Here is an 18349-nt window from a genome sequence, read left to right as displayed (position 1 = left end):
ATTTATTTATTTATTTATTTATTTATTTATTTATTTATTTATTTATTTGTCAATATTGAGGAATCAAACCCAGGGTCTCTTTGTCATTGATCTGTACTGCTCACCCTTTTTTTTTCCTTTTATTTGAGACAGAACCACTCTAAATTGCCCAGATTGCCATTGAACTTGCCCTGTAGCCAGGCACGCCTTGAACTCATGATCTTCCTGTGTCAGCCTCCAGAGTAACCTTTGATTTTCCTTATGTTCACTGAAAACCTCCTACCCATATACGCATTATGCTGGGGACCATTTTCTTGACCAAGATTCTGTTCTGTTGTGTTTTGCTTTTTGTTGTTGTTGTTGCTTCTTAGTTTTGTTTTCTGTTTGAGCCAGAGTCTCACTGTAGCCCAGACTGGCCTGGGATTCACTATGTAGCCCAAGTTGGACTTGAACTCATGGCAATCCTCTTTTTAAGTTTCCAGAGTCCTAGGATTTCCAGCATGAGCTACCATGTCCAGCTTAGGGTTTTGACCTCTAGGCTGTCTTCTTTTCAGCCCCACTTCCCTGAGGCTGCACCACGGCATTTTGATTGGACATCAAGTCGACTCAAATTCTGTGTTGCATGCTACAGGCACTCTCTTCCTGATGCTCTGTCCTTTCTCCTAGGATCAGGTACACAGTGCCCCATTCCAGCCTACTAATCCTGGAGGACCTGTTGTGTCCATTGGCAGAATCGAGGCACACCCATCCATACACCATCCATCCATGCTCCATCTATCCATGCACCATCCATCCATGCTCCATCCATGCACCATCCTTCCATGCTCCATCCGTCCATACACCATCCATCCGTGCACCATCCATCCATGCACCACCCTTCCCACAAACCTGTGGCTTGAAAGGTAAATTTGAGTTGAAAATGAGGTATAAGTGGATTTTCTGGAACTTGCTGATAAACTAGTGGAGAACGGCTAGTCAAAGGCGGCTTCTTTTATGTTTGACTTCAGCAACACTGAAAACTTGGACAGCTGCCTTGTCTTGATTCCTCCTTCCAATTGTCCTCCCTGGCTCATCCTCCTGCCAGCATCTGGAGGGCCGATGACAACTCCGCTCCTGGGTCACGTGAACAGCCTTCAGCCCTGCTTCAAGTCACTGCCTTTCACCCTGCACTCACTTGCTGAAGTACCATTTCCAACATGTAAATCAGATCAGGCTGTAGTGCTCTACCTAAACTGCCCACATATCCCCATTACCCCCCGAAAGTTGTTTGCATCCTTAGCATGACTTATAAGGCCCTCAAGTTTGGGTCCTGGCCCCTCTCAAGCTGTGTCCACTCACCCCCTTGTAGCACACTACTGTCCTCCATGTCGGGGTGCGCCACAGCTCCCTCCGTATGGACCCTTCACCTTCCTCCCTCTGCTTCTCCATGACCTGTCTCTGAGACCTTACTCTAGTAAGACTCCCCTGACTCTCTCCAATCTGAATTTGGCTATGGTGATACTTAATGGGCCCATTTTAAAGTTATCTACAGGAGAGTTTCTCCCGTAGAGCTGAGGTTGGTGCCCGCTGTTCCTGGACGAGGTTCATAATGAGAGCTGACTGAAGAGTCAGGTAGGAGGGGTCTGCTCCACAGGGTTTGGGTGCGACAAGGGTACATGCTTTCTGGAGTCCACGTGGAGGCAGGCTTACCAGTAGAATGTGGTGTTGACGTGTGTGTGCGTGTGTGAGGGTCTATGAAAGGAGCTGAAGAGGTGTAAAGGAACAGGAGGAACAAGAGCGTAACGGGGTATATGAGACATGACAGCAAGAGGGATCAGAAGAGGGGCTGATGGGGAGGGGTGAATAAGCAGAGTAAGTGATGTATGTGTATGAGAATCTCACCAGACCCAGTGCTTGGTATGCTACCGATACATTTTAATATGTATGTGCATCAGCATGTGTATAACCACTTGTGTGCAGGAGCCCACGGATGTCAGAAGTCAGAGTCAGATGACCTGGACCTGGAATTACAGGCAGTTGTGAGTCGCCATGGGCTTCGGGTCCTTGGCAGGAGCAGTGAGCGATCTTTAACCCTTGAAGTCATCTAAAATTTTTTTGATTTAAAAGCTTCCTGCGTGGGTGGCTGCAAGGCAGTCGGCCCCAACAGCCTTACAGGCCAGCTCCCCAACTCCACCGAGGCGAAGCCCCTCCCACCGAGTGGGCACACAGCCGAGATTTTATTTCATCGGCTTTTTGACGTGTCAGAAATGTGAAGTTTTCTTGAGAAACAAAAGCTCCCCACGTCGCATTCCCGAGGGCCATCAAAGGTAATAAGCCGTTAAGAAGCCGTCCCCGAGTCTGAGGTCTATGGCGAGCGAGGGGACACCGACAGTGAACTTCAGGGCTTGCGCCATCCTGGACCCACCACGGAGCCACTCGGTACTGGAAGTGTTAGGGGAGGGAAACCGCTCTCTGCGGATCCCACACAGTCCCCACGGCGGCTTCCACCGCCTGGGGGTGGCCGGAGTCTCGGTGTAGGAGGCAGGGCTGAGCCCGGGTGCGGGGTGAGGGGTTCCGGGTGCTGGGAGCAGAGCTGAGTCCGGGTGCAGGGTGCTGGGCGCAGGGCGCAGGGCGCAGGGCCGGGTGCCGGGTGCAGGGCTGGGTCTGCGTGCGGGGTGCGGTGCCGGGTGCAGGGAGCAGGGCTGGGCTGGGGTGCGGGGAGCGGGATGGCCAGAGCCACGCGCGTCACGGGCGCCGGGGACGCTGCGCAGCCCAATAGGCCGAGGCGCGGGCGGCGGCGGGAGTCGAGGTATAAAAGTGCGGAGAGAACCCGGGCGAGCGCCGCGCGCCACCGAGGGCTGCTGGGGACCCGGGCGGCTGGCGGCGGAGCGCACGGCTCCACGGCCCCGGGTCCCCGCGCGACTGCGGTTCAGGTTCCCTCCGCGATCCGGACTCCCCGCCGGGCCGCGGTTCCCCCTGTGGTCGCGGACCCCGCACAGCCTCGGTTCCCTCCGCAGCCCGGGTTCTCTCGGCAGTCCCCGACGCCTCCGGTCCAGCGCGCTCTGCCCGGCGCGCACCGAGCGGTGGGGACGCGCGGCCCTGGCGCCCGGCCGGGTGTCCGGGCATGATGGTCCCTCGAGTCCTGCTGCTCGCCCTCCTGCCCTTGGTGCGAACCACCGAGCGGCCCGAGGCGGGCGCCGAGAACCCCAGCCTGGAGGCCGCGCTGGCCGGGCCCAACGCCTCGCACTTCTGGAGCAACTACACCTTCTCGGACTGGCAGAACTTCGTGGGCAAGAGGCGTTACGGGGCCGAGTCCCAGAACCCCACGGTGAAGGCCCTGCTCATCGCGGCCTACTCCTTCATCATCATCTTCTCGCTCTTCGGCAACGTCCTGGTCTGTCATGTCATCTTCAAGAACCAGCGCATGCACTCGGCCACCAGCCTGTTCATCGTCAACCTGGCGGTGGCTGACATCATGATCACACTGCTCAACACGCCCTTCACTTTGGTAAGGAAGGGCCCAGGGTGGCTCCATGCTCCCTCTCCTCCCTTGAAGCATGCCTCCACGCTCCTTCTGTTCCCCTCATCTCCAGGGTCTCCTCCTCCCCCCACCCCCCTCCCTCTCCTTCTCCTCTCCTGTCACCCCTGCCTCAGGCTTGACTCCTGTCTTCATTTTCTCCTGTCATTCTCCTATAGCTCTAACGTGGTGCTTCCAGATGCTTATATATTGGAAGCAGTGCGTTGCCTCCCTCCCTCCCTGCCTCCCTCCCTCCCTCTCTGCCTTCCTTCCTTCTCCCCTTCCTTTCTAAGCCAGAGCTCCTGCAGCTGGTGGCATTGGTTCAATGATCCAAGTGTTTGCAGCCAGCCCTCAATGGTTGACCACTCACTGTGTAACTACATTGGACACAGGCATTTGTGACACGCAAACTGTAACACGAGCCCTGAAATGTCAACAGAGGTTATTAGGTCACCTCCAGGTCCCTTAAGTGCAGCCTGTTAAATGTCCATCTCCCACTCACAGGGTCTGCTTGGTGCTAAACAGCAAACAACACTGCTAGCATTTAATGGGGCTAGTCTCTGCGTCTCTGCGCTGCTGAGTTGAGCTGTGCTCCCTCTGTGACTTGGCAGCCCTGTGTGAGGCTGGTGCTGGAGGGAGTGAGGGAGACCTGGCCTGGCCACAGTGTGTGCAAGTGGCTTTGTCCCCAGCACTGGCCTCTATAGCAGCCCTTTCGGTTTATGTCATATAGTATTCTCTCTCTCTCTCTCTCTCTCTCTCTCTCTCTCTCTCTCTCTCAGAACAGATAAAAAGATGGACCCCTACAAGCTCACCCTTAAAGCCCTCTCGTGCTCTCTCTTCTTCTTTCATGTGAGGGCATGACTCCCATTTTGCAGATAAGGAAATTAAGGCACGAGGAGGTCCAGTCCTCGGCCAAGGCTGCCTGGCAGAGCCTCTCTCTCTCTCTCTCTCTCTCTCTCTCTCTCTCTCTCTCTCTCAGAACAGATAAAAAGATGGACCCCTACAAGCTCACCCTTAAAGCCCTCTCGTGCTCTCTCTTCTTCTTTCATGTGAGGGCATGACTCCCATTTTGCAGATAAGGAAATTAAGGCACGAGGAGGTCCAGTCCTCGGCCAAGGCTGCCTGGCAGAGCCAGGAGAATTGTATCCCCTCTTGCTGTGTCCACTAAGCCTCTATGTAAGTGGACACTTAACCCATGGTCTAATTCCACTGTTTCAAGCACCCATTTGCCATGCTGTCCTTCAAATCACGTCTAACCTACTGATGGCCACAAAGGGCCCTCTAGGCACTGAGCAAGGACGTAAGGGCTTCCCAGAAACACTCCCTGCCTCCTTGGTGCTCAGGAAAGCAGTATCTTGGCTCTTTTTGACACCCTTCCCCCATGGCTTTTCATTTGAGAATGGGCAAACTGGGTGGGTCTGGGCCATCCAAGCTGGGCGCTGTGGGGTCCCAGGGCTTGGTACTGCTTGGAGCCAGGCTGCAGGGCCAGATCTGCAGCAGACACAGAAGGGCCAAAGAAGCAGTGGGCCCTGAACTAGTGACAGCTGAGAGCTAGAAGCCCCTGCCCCTGAGGACTCCTGTGAGAGGCGTGTCCCTGTCCTCCGTGCAGGATGAACCTAGCAGCCTACCTACGGAACCTCCCCAGTCCAAGCTTCTTTTAGTGCTTCCAGAATGCTGCCACATGCACACAGGTGGTGGGGGTTTGGGGGGGCTCTTGGAATCCCCCAGTCTGCTCATCACAGGCTCCGCAGCAGGGTGAGTAATCTTGCCTCTGTCTAGTTGGTGACGGTAGCCCTCTCCCAGGCCCCTCTTCCCAGCCACCACACATACTGCAGTCAGCATGACTCTGATCATTGAGACAGTAGCAAACAGTTGCTGGTGGTTCCCATGGTAGGGCCATGCAGAGTATGGTGCAGCCTGGAGGAGGCAGGCTGGCATCCAGACTTGCCAGACGCCCAAAAGAAACTTTCCAAAGGACGTGGCATTTCAGTGGAGGCTGCATGAGTGGGATTTCCTGGGTCAAGATGAATGATCAGCACACACACAGGGAGAACAAAGGCAGGAAGTCACCAAAGTTCACTGTGTGTCCAGGGAGCATTGATGGAGCTGGAGCAGCAGAGACAAGAGGCACAGCAGGGCTGTGTGTGTGTGTGTGTGTGTGTGTGTGTGTGTGTGTGTGTGTGTGTGTGTCTGTGTCTGTGTCTATGTGCTGAGGTGGACCAGAAAGAGGCTATGCCATCTGTGTCAGGCCTGAGTCCTCCTAAGATACCTGTCTCCATTGGTGATACTCAGCAGGGTGGGAACATTTATCTAGTTTTAGATTAAGAAATATACCAGCAGTTGTGTGCCAGGGGACACCCCCAAACCCAACCAGGGGACAGGACAACAGGGAAAGCTGTGGGGAGGCAGTAACTGGTGGAGGCCCTGGAGCAGACATGAAGCCATTTGGAGGCTAGGACCTGAGCACTTGCTGAGTGTCGGGGTGGGAGGCAGGGGAGCTGAAAACTTCCAGCTCTGAATGCTGCTGGCTGGCTTGGCAACCTCAATTGCTCCCCCTATCCACACAGAAAAATAAAGCCTGGGTCTGCTGTCCTGTCACCATACGGCTAGACTTGACGCGACTCTCCTCTACATGCTTCAGGCAAACAACCCACTCTTCATTCCCCAGCAGACCCTTGGGTTTCGGATCCAGGGCTGAGACCTTTTGTCCCACTCCCTCCGTAAGTGACTCCTTGCTCATCTTTAATGTCCCTGTGTAGTCACAATGGCAGTCACAGGCTTAGGTCTTTGCCAAGCGTGGCACTACTATCTCGCCTCTGCACCCATTCTCTGTCTTGCTTGATTTTCATAACCACCATGTGAAAAAGGTCAGCCTGTTTTACAGGTGCAGAAGTGCAGCTCAGAGGTCCCAGGGCGGGAATGAGCTATCCTGCGGTAAGTCCCGTGTGCTCCACATACAGGACCTAGAAGACTTCTTAACTGGGAGAGCTGAGAAGTCTTCTGAGGGAATGCTTCCCAGAGACTGCTGAGGTGGAACTGGGTGTCAATCAAGGCCCGTTCAACCTGATCTTGTCTCACCCACAGGTTCTGTAAGGTGACAGTGAGAAGTGGCGATCTCCCTTGTGAAATCTGAGCACTGACAGCACTCTTCTGTCTGTCTGTCTGCTGTCACCCTTTCCTTTGTCCACCCCCACCCCCACCTGGGCCTCTGGTGGTCACTCTTTACATTCCATCTTACAAGTTATTGGAGCCATCCCCTGCCTGGATCAGGCATGCGTTGGTCAGGATTGATGCTCCGTCTCTCCCGGACACTGTACATTCCTCCCAGGAGCTGCTCCAAGCCGGAGAGAGCACATGGCCCTGTGTGATAGGGGAGGAGGACCAGGCCTTCCCCAAGGCTGAGGGATGGGACTGGAGCGTAGCTCAGTGGTAGATAGCTCATACTGTGTGTGCATGGCTCTGGGTTGAAACCCTTGCACTAAAAAAGGAATTCTAAGTACGGTCTGTATGCTGTATTGTGACTTTTCTGGAGACTCCCCTCGCTAGGCTGCGTTCTATTCAGCCAAGAAAGAATTTTATTAACTTAAAAATGCCAACTACGCCGGGCGTGGTGGCGTACGCCTTTAATCCCAGTACTTGGGAAGCAGAGGCAGGCAGATCTTTGTGAGTTTGAGGCCAGCCTGGTCTACATAGTTCCAGGACAGCTGGGGCTTTAGGGAGACTCTGTCTCAAAACAAGCCAACTACTTATTTCTAATAAGAACCTCCAAGCAGCTTGCCAGATCCCTTCTCCCACCCAGCTTCTCAGTAGAGATTTTAAAGCCATTTTCTGCTAATGGGGAAACTGAGGTTAAGGGAGGTTACATGCATTGGTCACGGTTTCATAGCAATAAGCCACGAGAGGTGGAAAGGCCAAGCCCAGAGCCAGTGCCTTTCCCAAGCTGTCCTGACATCTGATGGCCACCAGGCATGTCTAGAGTTTGGTGACGCCAATGAGTAAGAACCAGCTCCACTAGGGAAGTCATGTGGCCCATTGGGGCTGGAGGACTTCTCAGCCGGGAAAGCTGACAGGCCCTCTGAAGGGATGCTCTGCAGAGGCCGCCAAGAGGTGGAACTGGGTGTCCGTCAGGGCCTGTTCATCCCTGACCTCACTGTCCCCCCCACAGGTCCGCTTTGTGAACAGCACATGGGTGTTCGGGAAGGGCATGTGCCACGTCAGCCGTTTTGCCCAGTACTGCTCCCTACACGTCTCAGCATTGACACTGACGGCCATCGCTGTGGACCGCCACCAGGTGAGGGCACCTGCCATCAGCACTGTCTTCCCCCTCGAGCTGTGCCTGCCTGCCCAGAGCCCGCAGGAAACGCTCAGGACCGTGACTTCGCCCAGCAGTCAATGGGCGTACTCGTCTCGTTTTTGATCCATGTGGGCGTGGAAGGTGTGGTGTTAAACCCTTTGGTGGTCCCACTCTGCTGTCCAGTGAAAACTTACCACTACCTTTTTCCATCTTAAAATTTAATGAACTTGTTTTGGGGGGCAGAAAAGCAATTACAGATGAAAAGAAAGCAAAAAAATAACTGCAGGTCAAAGAAGGCGAAGGAGGTGACCAAGCAGGATGTCCCACAGCAGGAGCAGGTGTTGGGGTGGGGTGTGGTGGCATCAGGGGTGATGCCCCATGGTTTGTGGGCACCCAGAGAGGACCCAAGAGCATCCGTCCTGGAAAGGGCCTGCTTCAGGCCAGGTGCACCTGCGAACTCCATGAGCACATGTGCTTAGACTGTGCTGAATTACAAAATAGCTCAGAAATGTGCACACCCAGCTTTCCCACGGTTATAGAACCGTGAATGACCATGAGTGATGAGGCTCGAACTAGGACCAAGGTCTGTTTGGCTCTGACCTCTAGACTGCTCTGAGATAACTTAGACCTACAAGGCCAGTACCCTCAGGGCTACCAGGACAAAGCAAGGTTTCATCTTGAGATGCCCCAAGAGGCACAGCAGGAGCCACGGGGCAGGTGGCTTCAGAGACACACACTCAAAGGCATTGTTAACTGTGAGGAGTGATGGTCTAGTAGATTTACTCAAAGTGGACAGAGCTGCCCAGGACACAGTGTTTCATGTCTAAGTTGAATGACAACTTGGTAAGGGTGGACTTTGTCCATCGGGTGAGGAATGGACTGGCCAAACTTTGAGATCTCTGAAATGCTGAAATTTCGTAAGAATGAACTTTTCAGATAGTGCAGGTGCTTCAGGGTCAAGTGAGAAAAGTTTTACATTACAGATGTTTCCCGCCACTGGTTAATCATCCCTAACTCAGAGCTCCGGGATATCCCTGACTTGAGGACCCAGCATCGCAACTGAGAAAGCTTTTTACAAGAATTGTAGCAATTCAAAGATGTGTTTGGGCCCCAAGCCTGTGACACTGGCTTCGTTAGAAGGACACAGAAGCAGGACTGTATTTTGCTTTAGCACCGGCTTTCATAAATAGTGTCAGAGTGGCTTCCTGCAGTAGGTGAGGAGAGCTTGCTTTCCATTGTCAGAGCCCTTCATCACCTCCAGGATCTGGAACCATGGGAAGATGGGTCAGATCTCAAGGAGGGGGTGAGCCTGGGAAGCTCCTTCTGCCGGCTCTGCAGGACTCTCCCAGCCGCTGCCCTGGTCCTCCACTTACGAGAAGCCTTGGACCTGCCAGGAGCCTCAGAATCCACAGGCTACCCTCTCCCCATTCCTGGAAATATGGGTAGACTGACCCCCACCTCAGCCGCCTGGTGCAGCTCAGGGGCTCAACAGTGAACATACAAGGTGTCTGATCTATAGGGCCTGCCTTGATTGAGCGGTGCCATCTGGGTCCTCATCTTTGAGATTCACCTCTGCTTCCAACCTCAGCTGGTGATGGCTTCCCTTGTGTTCCAGGTCATCATGCATCCCTTGAAACCCCGAATCTCCATCACCAAGGGCATCATCTACGTTGCTGTGATCTGGGTCATGGCTACCTTCTTCTCGCTTCCACATGCCATCTGCCAGAAACTGTTTACCTTCAAGTACAGGTGAGGAGCAGCCTGGGACCCAGGGCTGGCCTTCTCCAGAATGGACCTGGACCCAAATGCACTGGGCCCAAACTGGACCCCGTCACGTAGGGACTCTTGGAGCTGCACACACCTGCCTCACTGAGCCGTTCTCCTCGGCCCTCCATCCTGAGCCTCCTGCCCCACACCTGTTCTCTGTGTTGTTTTTGTCTTCCTATTTTATTTCTTTTTAACGTCTTACCCTTTTTCTAGTGTCTTTGCTAAGGCAAGGCAGTAATTATGAAATTCTGCCACCAGGGGGCGGGTGCTCACACAGACAGGTGCACCCCCCCATACTGTCTCATTTGAACCCAGCAAGGTTTTGATTCACACACAACAAAACATGCATGTGTGTGCTGAATTCTTTACCTCTCCCCACTGCTCGCTCAGGTTCATATCATATGCTTTCTCCAAATGAAAAATGAAAATGCTCTTTTACTTATTTTTAATTTTTAAAATTAAAAACAAAATATTTTATTTATTTTTATTTTATGTGTATGAGTGTGTTGCCTGCATGTATGTGAGTGCACCCATGTTGTGCAATGCCGTGGAGGTCAGAAGTGGGCTCTGGATTCCCCTGGAACTGGAGTTAAGGACGGTTCATAGTTGCCATGTGGGTGCTGGGAATTGAACCCAGGTCCTCTGCAAGAGCAGTCAGTGCTCTTAACCGCTGAGCCATCTCTCCAGCCCCCATAACATTTCTTTTGAATGGTCTTTGATCATGTTTTGTTTAACATCTCTTCATCCTCAGGAGTGTGCTTGGCCCATTCTTGTGGCCCATGGGCAATGCATAGTGGGGCTCGTACCATGACAGGTGCAGTGTACAGTGAGCGAACACCATGCAGTCCCTCACTGGGGCCTTGGTGCAGATCGGCTTATTATTGGATGCGTTGCGTATGCTCCAGGAGAAGTTCCCACATCCGATCTCAGGGCACAGCACTTACCACCTCCCTGAACTTGGACTGTATGTGTGCAGCAGGGGCCAGTCAGTGTTGGCAGCAGCTGGCCCAGCTCGTACCCCCACTTCTTGTGGTAGAGCTTTCTCTTGCCCCCGGTTTGGAAGCTGTTGTGACCGTTGTCCCAGAAGATGCCTGTTGCTTGGCACTGGCTGGAAATAGGAGAATGCGCTTAAACAAATGGTCTAATTGATGACTTTTTTTTTTTTTTTTGGTCTTTTTGAGACAGGGTCTCCCTGTAGCCCCAGCTGCCCTGGAACTCACTATGTAGACCAGGCTGGCCTTGAACTCACAGAAACTTGCCTGCCTCTGCTGGGATCAAAGGCGTGTGCCACCACGCCTGACCTAATTGATGGCTTTTTGTATCTAGTTCCAGCCTGCCTCAGTGGCAGACTGTATAGTAGGATGGGAGGGCTGATGTAGAATTTCCTACTTGGCCAGCCCGACCCCTGCTTCGGGTCTCCACCTTACAAGCCTTCAGTGTGAACTCACAGCAGATGAAGGATCCTGGAGTGGTTTTCAGCATTTTGCAGCTGTTTTGGACGTGAGTGCTCTGGAACGGGTCGCTCTCTCCCTCCTCCTTTGCTTCCCAAGGCATGTATGAAGGTTCATAAGCACATGGACATGGTAGTTCTGCATTGCCACATCTTGTCTAGAACCGTCGTTTGTTTGGTGGTTTCTTAGTTCCACTCTGGAATGAGAACTGAGTATAATGGGAAACTGAGATTTTTCTCAAGAAAGCTACTTTTCAGAGCAGGACTGCTGCTGTTTCATTCAATCATTCATTTATTCAATTTCATTCAATCATTCATTAATTCATTTATCAAATATTGGAGGGGTCCACTGTGGGCTAGGGATAATGCCAAGTTAAGGTGACACAGAAGTCTGGAATCTTCCTAACCTTGGTAGAATGCTCTGTGTGGGAAGACAGAAGTGTAATCAGATAATTAGGCTACAGTGTCAAAAAGACTTAAGAGACAGATGTGTCCGCGCCCGGGGTCGGGAGGCCTTCCTCAAGAAGTGCTTGCCCACTCAGGGCCTGCCCGGCCTCCTTTCTCTCTCCTTCCCTCTCACCCCAGTGAGGACGTCGTGCGGTCACTCTGCCTGCCGGACTTCCCCGAGCCAGCCGACCTCTTCTGGAAGTACCTGGACCTGGCCACCTTCACCCTGCTCTACCTCCTCCCGCTGCTCATCGTCTCGGTGGCTTACGCTCGGGTGGCCAAGAAGCTGTGGGTGTGCAACACGATCGGTGACGTGACCGCGGAGCAGTTCCTCGCCCTGCGGCGTAGGAAGAAGACCACCATCAAGATGCTGGTGCTGGTGGTGGTCCTCTTCGCTCTGTGCTGGTTCCCCCTCAACTGCTACGTCCTCCTCCTGTCCAGCAAGGTCATCCGCACCAACAACGCCCTCTACTTCGCCTTCCACTGGTTCGCCATGAGCAGCACTTGCTACAACCCCTTCATCTACTGCTGGCTGAACGAGAACTTCAGGGTTGAGCTGAAGGCGCTGCTGAGCATGTGCCAAAGGCCACCCAGGCCTCAGGAGGACCGACTGCCGTCCCCGGTCCCTTCCTTCAGGGTGGCCTGGATGGAGAAAAGCCAGGGTCGGAGGGCCCCACTGGCTAGTCACCTCCTGCCCTCCTCCCAGCTCCAGTCTGGGAAGACAGACCTGTCCTCTGTGGAACCCATTGTAGGATGAGCTAGGGGAAGCAGGAGGAGGAGGGGAGGGGCTATCTCTCACACCTGATCTGATGTTCACAGTTCTGGAAACAGAAGTAGTAGAATGCTCCAGTTCCTAAGAACCTACCCAGCCTGGTCCCATTTGATGTGCAAGAAGGTGCCGAGGACTGTTGCACCTGATCACTGAGCAAGAGCTCTGAAGGCGACCTGAGCCCTAACAGGGCCCAGATCGGTCCACTGCCCCCAAAAGTCCAGCATCTGCCACCCAGCCCTTCCTACTGCTGAGCATTCACAGGGGAACTTGAGTCACGTGGCCAGGAAAGCGTTTCACTGGACAGGGGGAGCGGGCACGAAGGCCTTCTGAAGTCCCTGGACTGAATCTTCATCTTCAGTGGGCTGGCCCTATCCATGGCCAGATAGAATCCATTTTGGATCCTTAAAGAGAAATTAGTATTTTCACTTTGAAAAAATTCAGAAAACCACAGAATACAATGAAACCCACTCCCTTTGCTCGTCCGTTTGTGAAAACCTCTGTTAATGAGCTGTGGAGTTATCTGTAACTTTTTCCGTGTGTGTGTGTGTGTGTGTGGTACGTGTCTGCACTTTTAAAGTTCTGACTACACATTTCTGTTTAGATTGTAATCGTCAGGAAAAGGTGGCTCCATCAGACAACTTCTGAGTCCCTTCCTAGGGAGTGGTGTCCCTCAGAGAAACTGAAGACGAGAGGAGTCCAAGGCGGAGACTGGCCTCGCGTCACAGCCAGCAGCGGGCAGGGCCTCGCTGAGGTCCCTCACTTAGACGGTGGCCATCGAGATTAGCAGGGAACGGGAGAGCTGAGAGGTAGAATTCCCTCCCCTGCACAGGAACAAGGAGCGTGAAGCAGTGTTCTGTTTCCACAGGCGATGGGGAAGCTAGCTTTCCAGTGTGCTGGAAATAATTGGGCTTCAGCACTTCGTCCGCTGAGCTGCCTAGACAGGCCATTTCTCTGTGTTGTCTGAATAATGAGATTTTTTTCCAACACTGGTTCCTGAAAGTTCTGCCTGTCAATACCACCTGAGAAATTCATGTGTCACTTCCCAAACCTATGGGCTCTTAAGGGACCATTTGTCAGAGAAATCTTCAGACAGCCAGTGTTTGCATCACCTTCATCTTCCATCTGGTCCTCAGTGACTCTTGAGGTGTTGGGCAGAAGTGAGTAATTCCCAGGCTCTAAGCAGAGGATGCTTAGATTTCTGACTGGTCCCAGAGAGATGCTGAGTGGGAAACTTGTTTGAGGAGATGAGGCTTGTCCAAGAGTCACTTAGATCTCTTAGTTCAGTGAAGCACAACTTGGTTACAACATCTGCTTCTGTAATGAACCAAGGGAGTTCCCTAGACTCATCTGTCCTTGAGGATGTTAGGAAGTTTCCAAGATACAAATTTTAAAAAACCATCTACAGAACAGCAGATATTTTTATTTTTTCTTTTGGTCATTTTGCAACAGGGTCTCCCTGTGGCCCCAGCTGTCCTGGAACTCACTATGTAGACCAGGCTGGCCGTGAACTCACAGAGATCCTCCTGCCTCTGCCTCCCGAGTGCAGGGGTCAAAGGCGTGCGCCACCACGCCCGGCTAACAGCAGATTAGGAAAAAAAAAAAGACTTGGAAGAAAGCACTTTCTAAATCCAAAGGGATTTCCAAGTGAGTTTTTCAGGTTGGTGGCTCTGTGCCTGTCCTGGTCTTTGTGATGTCAGCAAGTGGCGGTGAGTTTAGCTTTATGCAGCCATGGGCAGTCTGAACTGACATGAGAAGAGATGGCCAGGAAGAGACAGCTGGTTCCCATAGTGGGCCCTGCCCCAGGATTCAAGGGAAAAACTCCAGTCACTCTTCTCTGAGGGTGTCTAGGCATCCTGCCACATAGAGCCGACTCTCCAGCCTATGTCTCCTGTGGACAGCTGTCTGCCCCTTCCCTACGTCCCCTGTCTGCCTCTGAGCAAAACAGTGACTTATAATTGTGAATGTGAAATTTGTAAATCGTGAGTTTTCCCAATATGCTGTAAAGAGTGCTCTGTTGTAAATCGCTGTAGTCTCAATAAAGTATCGTGTGTGAGTGAGATGTGCCACTTGGATTGGTGACCAAGTCACAGTTGGTAACCTTTAAAATGGGAATCAGCATGGATCTCATAAAGGAAGCACAGGGATTATCAACCCAAAGCCCAGAATTTTAGCTTAGCAAGTTCAAGTAAGGAAAAAGTAGAGAGTTGAGGGTCCTTGACTTCGGGTTCAGAGCTGCTCCCTTTGAGTCAGCTGCCGAGTCTCCCTTCCATGGTGGTACCTCTGTGCTGTGTGCTTGAACCCTGAGCTTCATCTGTCCCTACAATTCGGGAGGAGGTGAAACTGCCCCTTGAGCCTGGAAGCCTGTCTGTCTGGTGTGTGCAGTAGACATGGCCTTCCCTGGGGGATGCGGAACCTGCTCTGATGTCCCCACTGGAGAGAATGCACCCCGCTGCTGTGCAGAGCAGCTGTTAAGTCAGTTTCAAAGACAGGTGCAAATGAGGGTGATCTGCTAACCTACAGGAAAATTTGCAAGGGAAGTGAAGTCTGAAAAGGAGCTGAGGTTTGTGGACACACCTATGTGCAGTACAACGCCAGAGGCGTCAAGCTCAGCATCTCACCCTCCCCACAGACCTGCAGGGCATTTCCGTATCACAGGACAGGAAACTGAGGGTCAGCAAACTTAGATTATCTGCTAAGAACCACAGTATAAAGTAGAAAAACAGCAGCTGCCCTCATGGAGATGTTAAGTTCTGTGAACGCATAGAGAAGGACCTTATACGTTTATCTTAATCCCATATTTTCCAAATTTTCTTGATGGTGAGATATTTTTTAGGCAAAATCTGTTAACAGTCCTAAAAACTAGGGCTTGAGTTATGTAGCTTGGGAAATGCTTGAGTGAGTCCTGCAGTTGCTGAAGGTCAGTGGTTAGTGAATCGTGGTTCTGGTACACAGAGCCTTGCTTGGCTGCCTCATGAGCTCAGGCTTATGAGAATGCTTTTCATAGGGACTCTGCATATTGCTGCTGCTGTGAGACCCAGGGCCTTAAGGGCCTCAGTTAGCTAAATGCACTTCACATCCACCTCACCACTCTGAGCTGCTTGTGACATGCCACCGGGGATACGCTGGTGATGGGCGCCTGTGATGGTCAAACTTCATTGAGAGTCACCTAAGAGGACACACTTCTGGGCATGTCTGTGACGATGGATTAACCAAGGAACGAAGACCCATCCTGAATGCGAGCAGCACCAGGCCACGGACTGGGGGCCAGAGGAGAAAGCTAGTGGAGTGCTGGCATTCCCCCTTAGCTACTCCCTGATCCGCAGAGGTGTGAGTGATCGGCCTCAGGCTTCTGCCATGCCGTCCTCACCATGGTGGGCCTTGTCCTTAAACCATGAGCCACAGTAAACTCATCCTCCCGTAAGAGGCTTGTGTCAAATGTTCGGTGACAGCGATAAGGCACATCAACAGCCCTTCCTGGCTGTCTGGGGCTAGGGAGGAATCTGCGAAGACTGGAGCGGGCATCCACCAGGAAGCAGGCCTGCCTCAGGGCGAAGCCCGAGGTCAGCAGAATCATGCTGCCAGGCTCCGGTGCTGGGGAGAGGATGCTTGCTGACAGTGTGTATAGCATCTCCACGTACCCTCCATGGTCAGTTCTCTTCCATTTCATTTTTTAGGGGAGAGGGGAAAGGGAAATACATGTAATTCTGATCGCAGTTATTTTAAAACCACAAAATCATGGTATTTAAGGAGAGCAAAGCCCAGGTTAGGTGTCCTTCCTGAAGCCTTGTAACCTGTCTTGCAGAGAAAGGGCTGTTTTCAGCTGCTCAGGGCAAAGTGGTTGATCTCAACAGTGTCCCTTTTACTTCTGTTTGCAGTCCAGCAAGATCCATCTTCAGATTGGTCATGTGTTTAAGATGCTCAGCTTGCATTATCACAGTTGGGGAGAAGGGGTCCAGCTTGATGTGGGGGTGGGATGTGGATCTCAGGGTTAGATATGGGTCATTTTCAGGCTTGAACTCTGATTTGGGGCAGTGGGCTCAGGGGTGTCTATTCTGTATTAAAAGTAATTAATCAGCTGGTGTGGGGGCTCACTCCTTTAATCCCAGCACTCAGGAGGCATAAATAGGCAGATCTCCGTGAAATCAAGGCCAGCCTGGTTTACTTAGCAAGTTCCAGGCCAGCTGGGGCTTCAAGGAGGCCCTGTCTCAGAAAACCAAAACCAACCAAGCAACAACAGAAACAAAGTAATTAACCAACTAACTAACCAGATGGCTCAGAGAAGATCACACCAGGATTTCTGCCAGGAGGGGACCATGGACCATGGTCGATCAATCTAGTCCTTTGCCCTGTGGTCTTTAAACCACCAAACCAACCAAGAAAAGAAGCAAACAGCAAACCGATAAAAACAGGTTATACCTATATCTGGATCATTTAAATATGCAAGTAGATCACACTGCCTCCTCCCAAGGCTCAGAGATCTTTGAGGAAGAGGAGGTGGAAAGACCGTAAGGGCCAGAGGTGCAGATTGCTACAAGGAAACAGTGTTCTGGACACAACAGGGTAGGTGCACATAATGAGCTCACGGTGGTCGCGAGATCGTGCACAAGACCTGAGCAAGCTCAAGCCAGACAAAATCCCAGCATGGAGGGAGGGGAGGGCCCGGGGCACCACCTGCAGCCGAGGAAATATTGGCAATTGATGGCTGCTGGGAGAGGGAGAGTTGATTTCCTTTAAGGTGTTGCCTTCACTCCAGTGGATGGCCCCACATTCAGATGTTTATGGACAGCACAAACTAGACTCAGTAGGTTTTACAGAAAGGACACGAAGTTTGATGGGGGTGGATCTGGGAGGAGTTGGGGAATGGGGTAAATATGATAAAAATGAATTGTATGAAATTCTCGAATGATTAATAAAAATATTTTTTAATATGCAAGTAGAGTTCACAGCCGTGACAACCAGGATACGACAATTATTTTTCCTTTTCAAAAACAAACCTTCCTGAATGTAGGTGAAACTTCCTTCTAGTCTCTGGCACTAATTCCCTGCCAATCTCTCACAATAGTTAGAAGCCCGAGTGTTACATGAGCGATTGTGCTGTGTCCCTCAGATGTCCTGTGCCATCTGCATACCCCACTGTGCGGGGTTCATTCTGCACTGCTGTGGCACCTGTGCCCCAGAACAGCCCAGTGCCAATTCCAGCCGCTTCTCAGGGCTCCCTCTTCCTCTTTTTTGGTCTGCTCCGTTATTTTGGAAGGACCAAAGCTTCTAGCTGTTCCCCTGCAAAAAGGTATGTAGAAGCTCATATTTTTTGAGAACTTTTTTTCTAAAAATGAGTTTAAATTTTGTTTAAACTCATAGTTAGTCAGTAGTATGTTTGAATTTAGGTAATGGGTTGAAAATAATTTTCTCTTGCAATTTCAAAAGCATTTGAATTAGTTTTAAATTACTGCTATAACACATTACCACAGTCTTAGTGCTCAAATAACAAAATTGCTCATCTCCTAGTTCTGTGGGGATGGAAAGTCTGACACATATGGGCTGAGCTGCTTTCTGCTGGTTCTGGGTGGTGCCTGTTCCCTGGTGTTCACAGCTTCTAGAACCCACACGTGCCCCTGCGCCCTCGGCTCCCTCCTCCAGCACTGAAGGGAGCAGCACTGTTTCTTCCAGGGCAGTTTCCCTCCGATGTTGCCTGTTCCCCTCTCTTACAGGTTTTCAGCATTTTGTGACCACACTGCATTTTCTCTGAAAGTTGGCTGATTAGTCTTAAATCCATCTGCAAACTCAGCTGTCCTAGATCTGGACGCACTCCCAGGGTCCTGGTGCTGTGCATCCCCTCTGCCCCACCCTTTGCCCCACTGAGAGCAGGCCTTTCTCTTTTTTCTGGCTTCTCAAGGTCCCTGGTGGGCCAGTCTCCCCTGCAGGTCAGTCGCAGACATGCTGTGGCTTCCGGTTCACCGCTTTCTTGGGAAGGAGGAATTCAGCAGCCTCCGCTCGGCAGGACCTGTTCTCCAGAGTAGAAGCTGTCGTTTACTTGGTATTCCAACTGTACACTTGGCAGCTCAGGAACCAACCACAGAACAGGCTGTGGATGTCCAATGAGTGCACACAGACCCACACTCCCTTATCCTTTGACCCTGGAAAGTC

The 18349-nt window shown here is 51.9% G+C and overlaps 1 protein-coding gene across 1 annotated transcript; it reads left to right on the top strand.

Moving 5' to 3' along the window:
- The first annotated feature begins 2837 nt into the window (after positions 1 to 2837).
- Positions 2838 to 12981, top strand: Gpr83 (G protein-coupled receptor 83). The gene is made up of 4 exons (XM_017795609.1): positions 2838 to 3466; positions 7641 to 7766; positions 9385 to 9518; positions 11572 to 12981. The coding sequence occupies exons 1-4, from the start codon at positions 3083 to 3085 to the stop codon at positions 12188 to 12190; spliced, it is 1263 nt and encodes a 420-aa protein (XP_017651098.1). The 5' UTR covers positions 2838 to 3082; the 3' UTR covers positions 12191 to 12981.
- The last annotated feature ends 5368 nt before the right edge of the window (positions 12982 to 18349 follow it).

The sequence above is a fragment of the Nannospalax galili genome, unplaced genomic scaffold (genome assembly GCF_000622305.1).
Source record: "Nannospalax galili isolate Female #2095 unplaced genomic scaffold, S.galili_v1.0 scaffold469, whole genome shotgun sequence".
In the NCBI taxonomy this organism is placed as follows: domain Eukaryota; kingdom Metazoa; phylum Chordata; class Mammalia; order Rodentia; family Spalacidae; genus Nannospalax; species Nannospalax galili.
This window is presented reverse-complemented; position numbering and strand designations above follow the sequence as displayed.

Coding starts and splice junctions, on each gene's coding strand:
- Gpr83 (XM_017795609.1), top strand. CDS start 3,083: ATGATGGTCCCTCGAGTCCTGCTGCTCGCCCTCCTGCCCTTGGTGCGA. Junction 3,467..7,640: donor TCAACACGCCCTTCACTTTG/GTAAGGAAGGGC, acceptor TCCCCCCCACAG/GTCCGCTTTGTGAACAGCAC. Junction 7,767..9,384: donor TCGCTGTGGACCGCCACCAG/GTGAGGGCACCT, acceptor CTTGTGTTCCAG/GTCATCATGCATCCCTTGAA.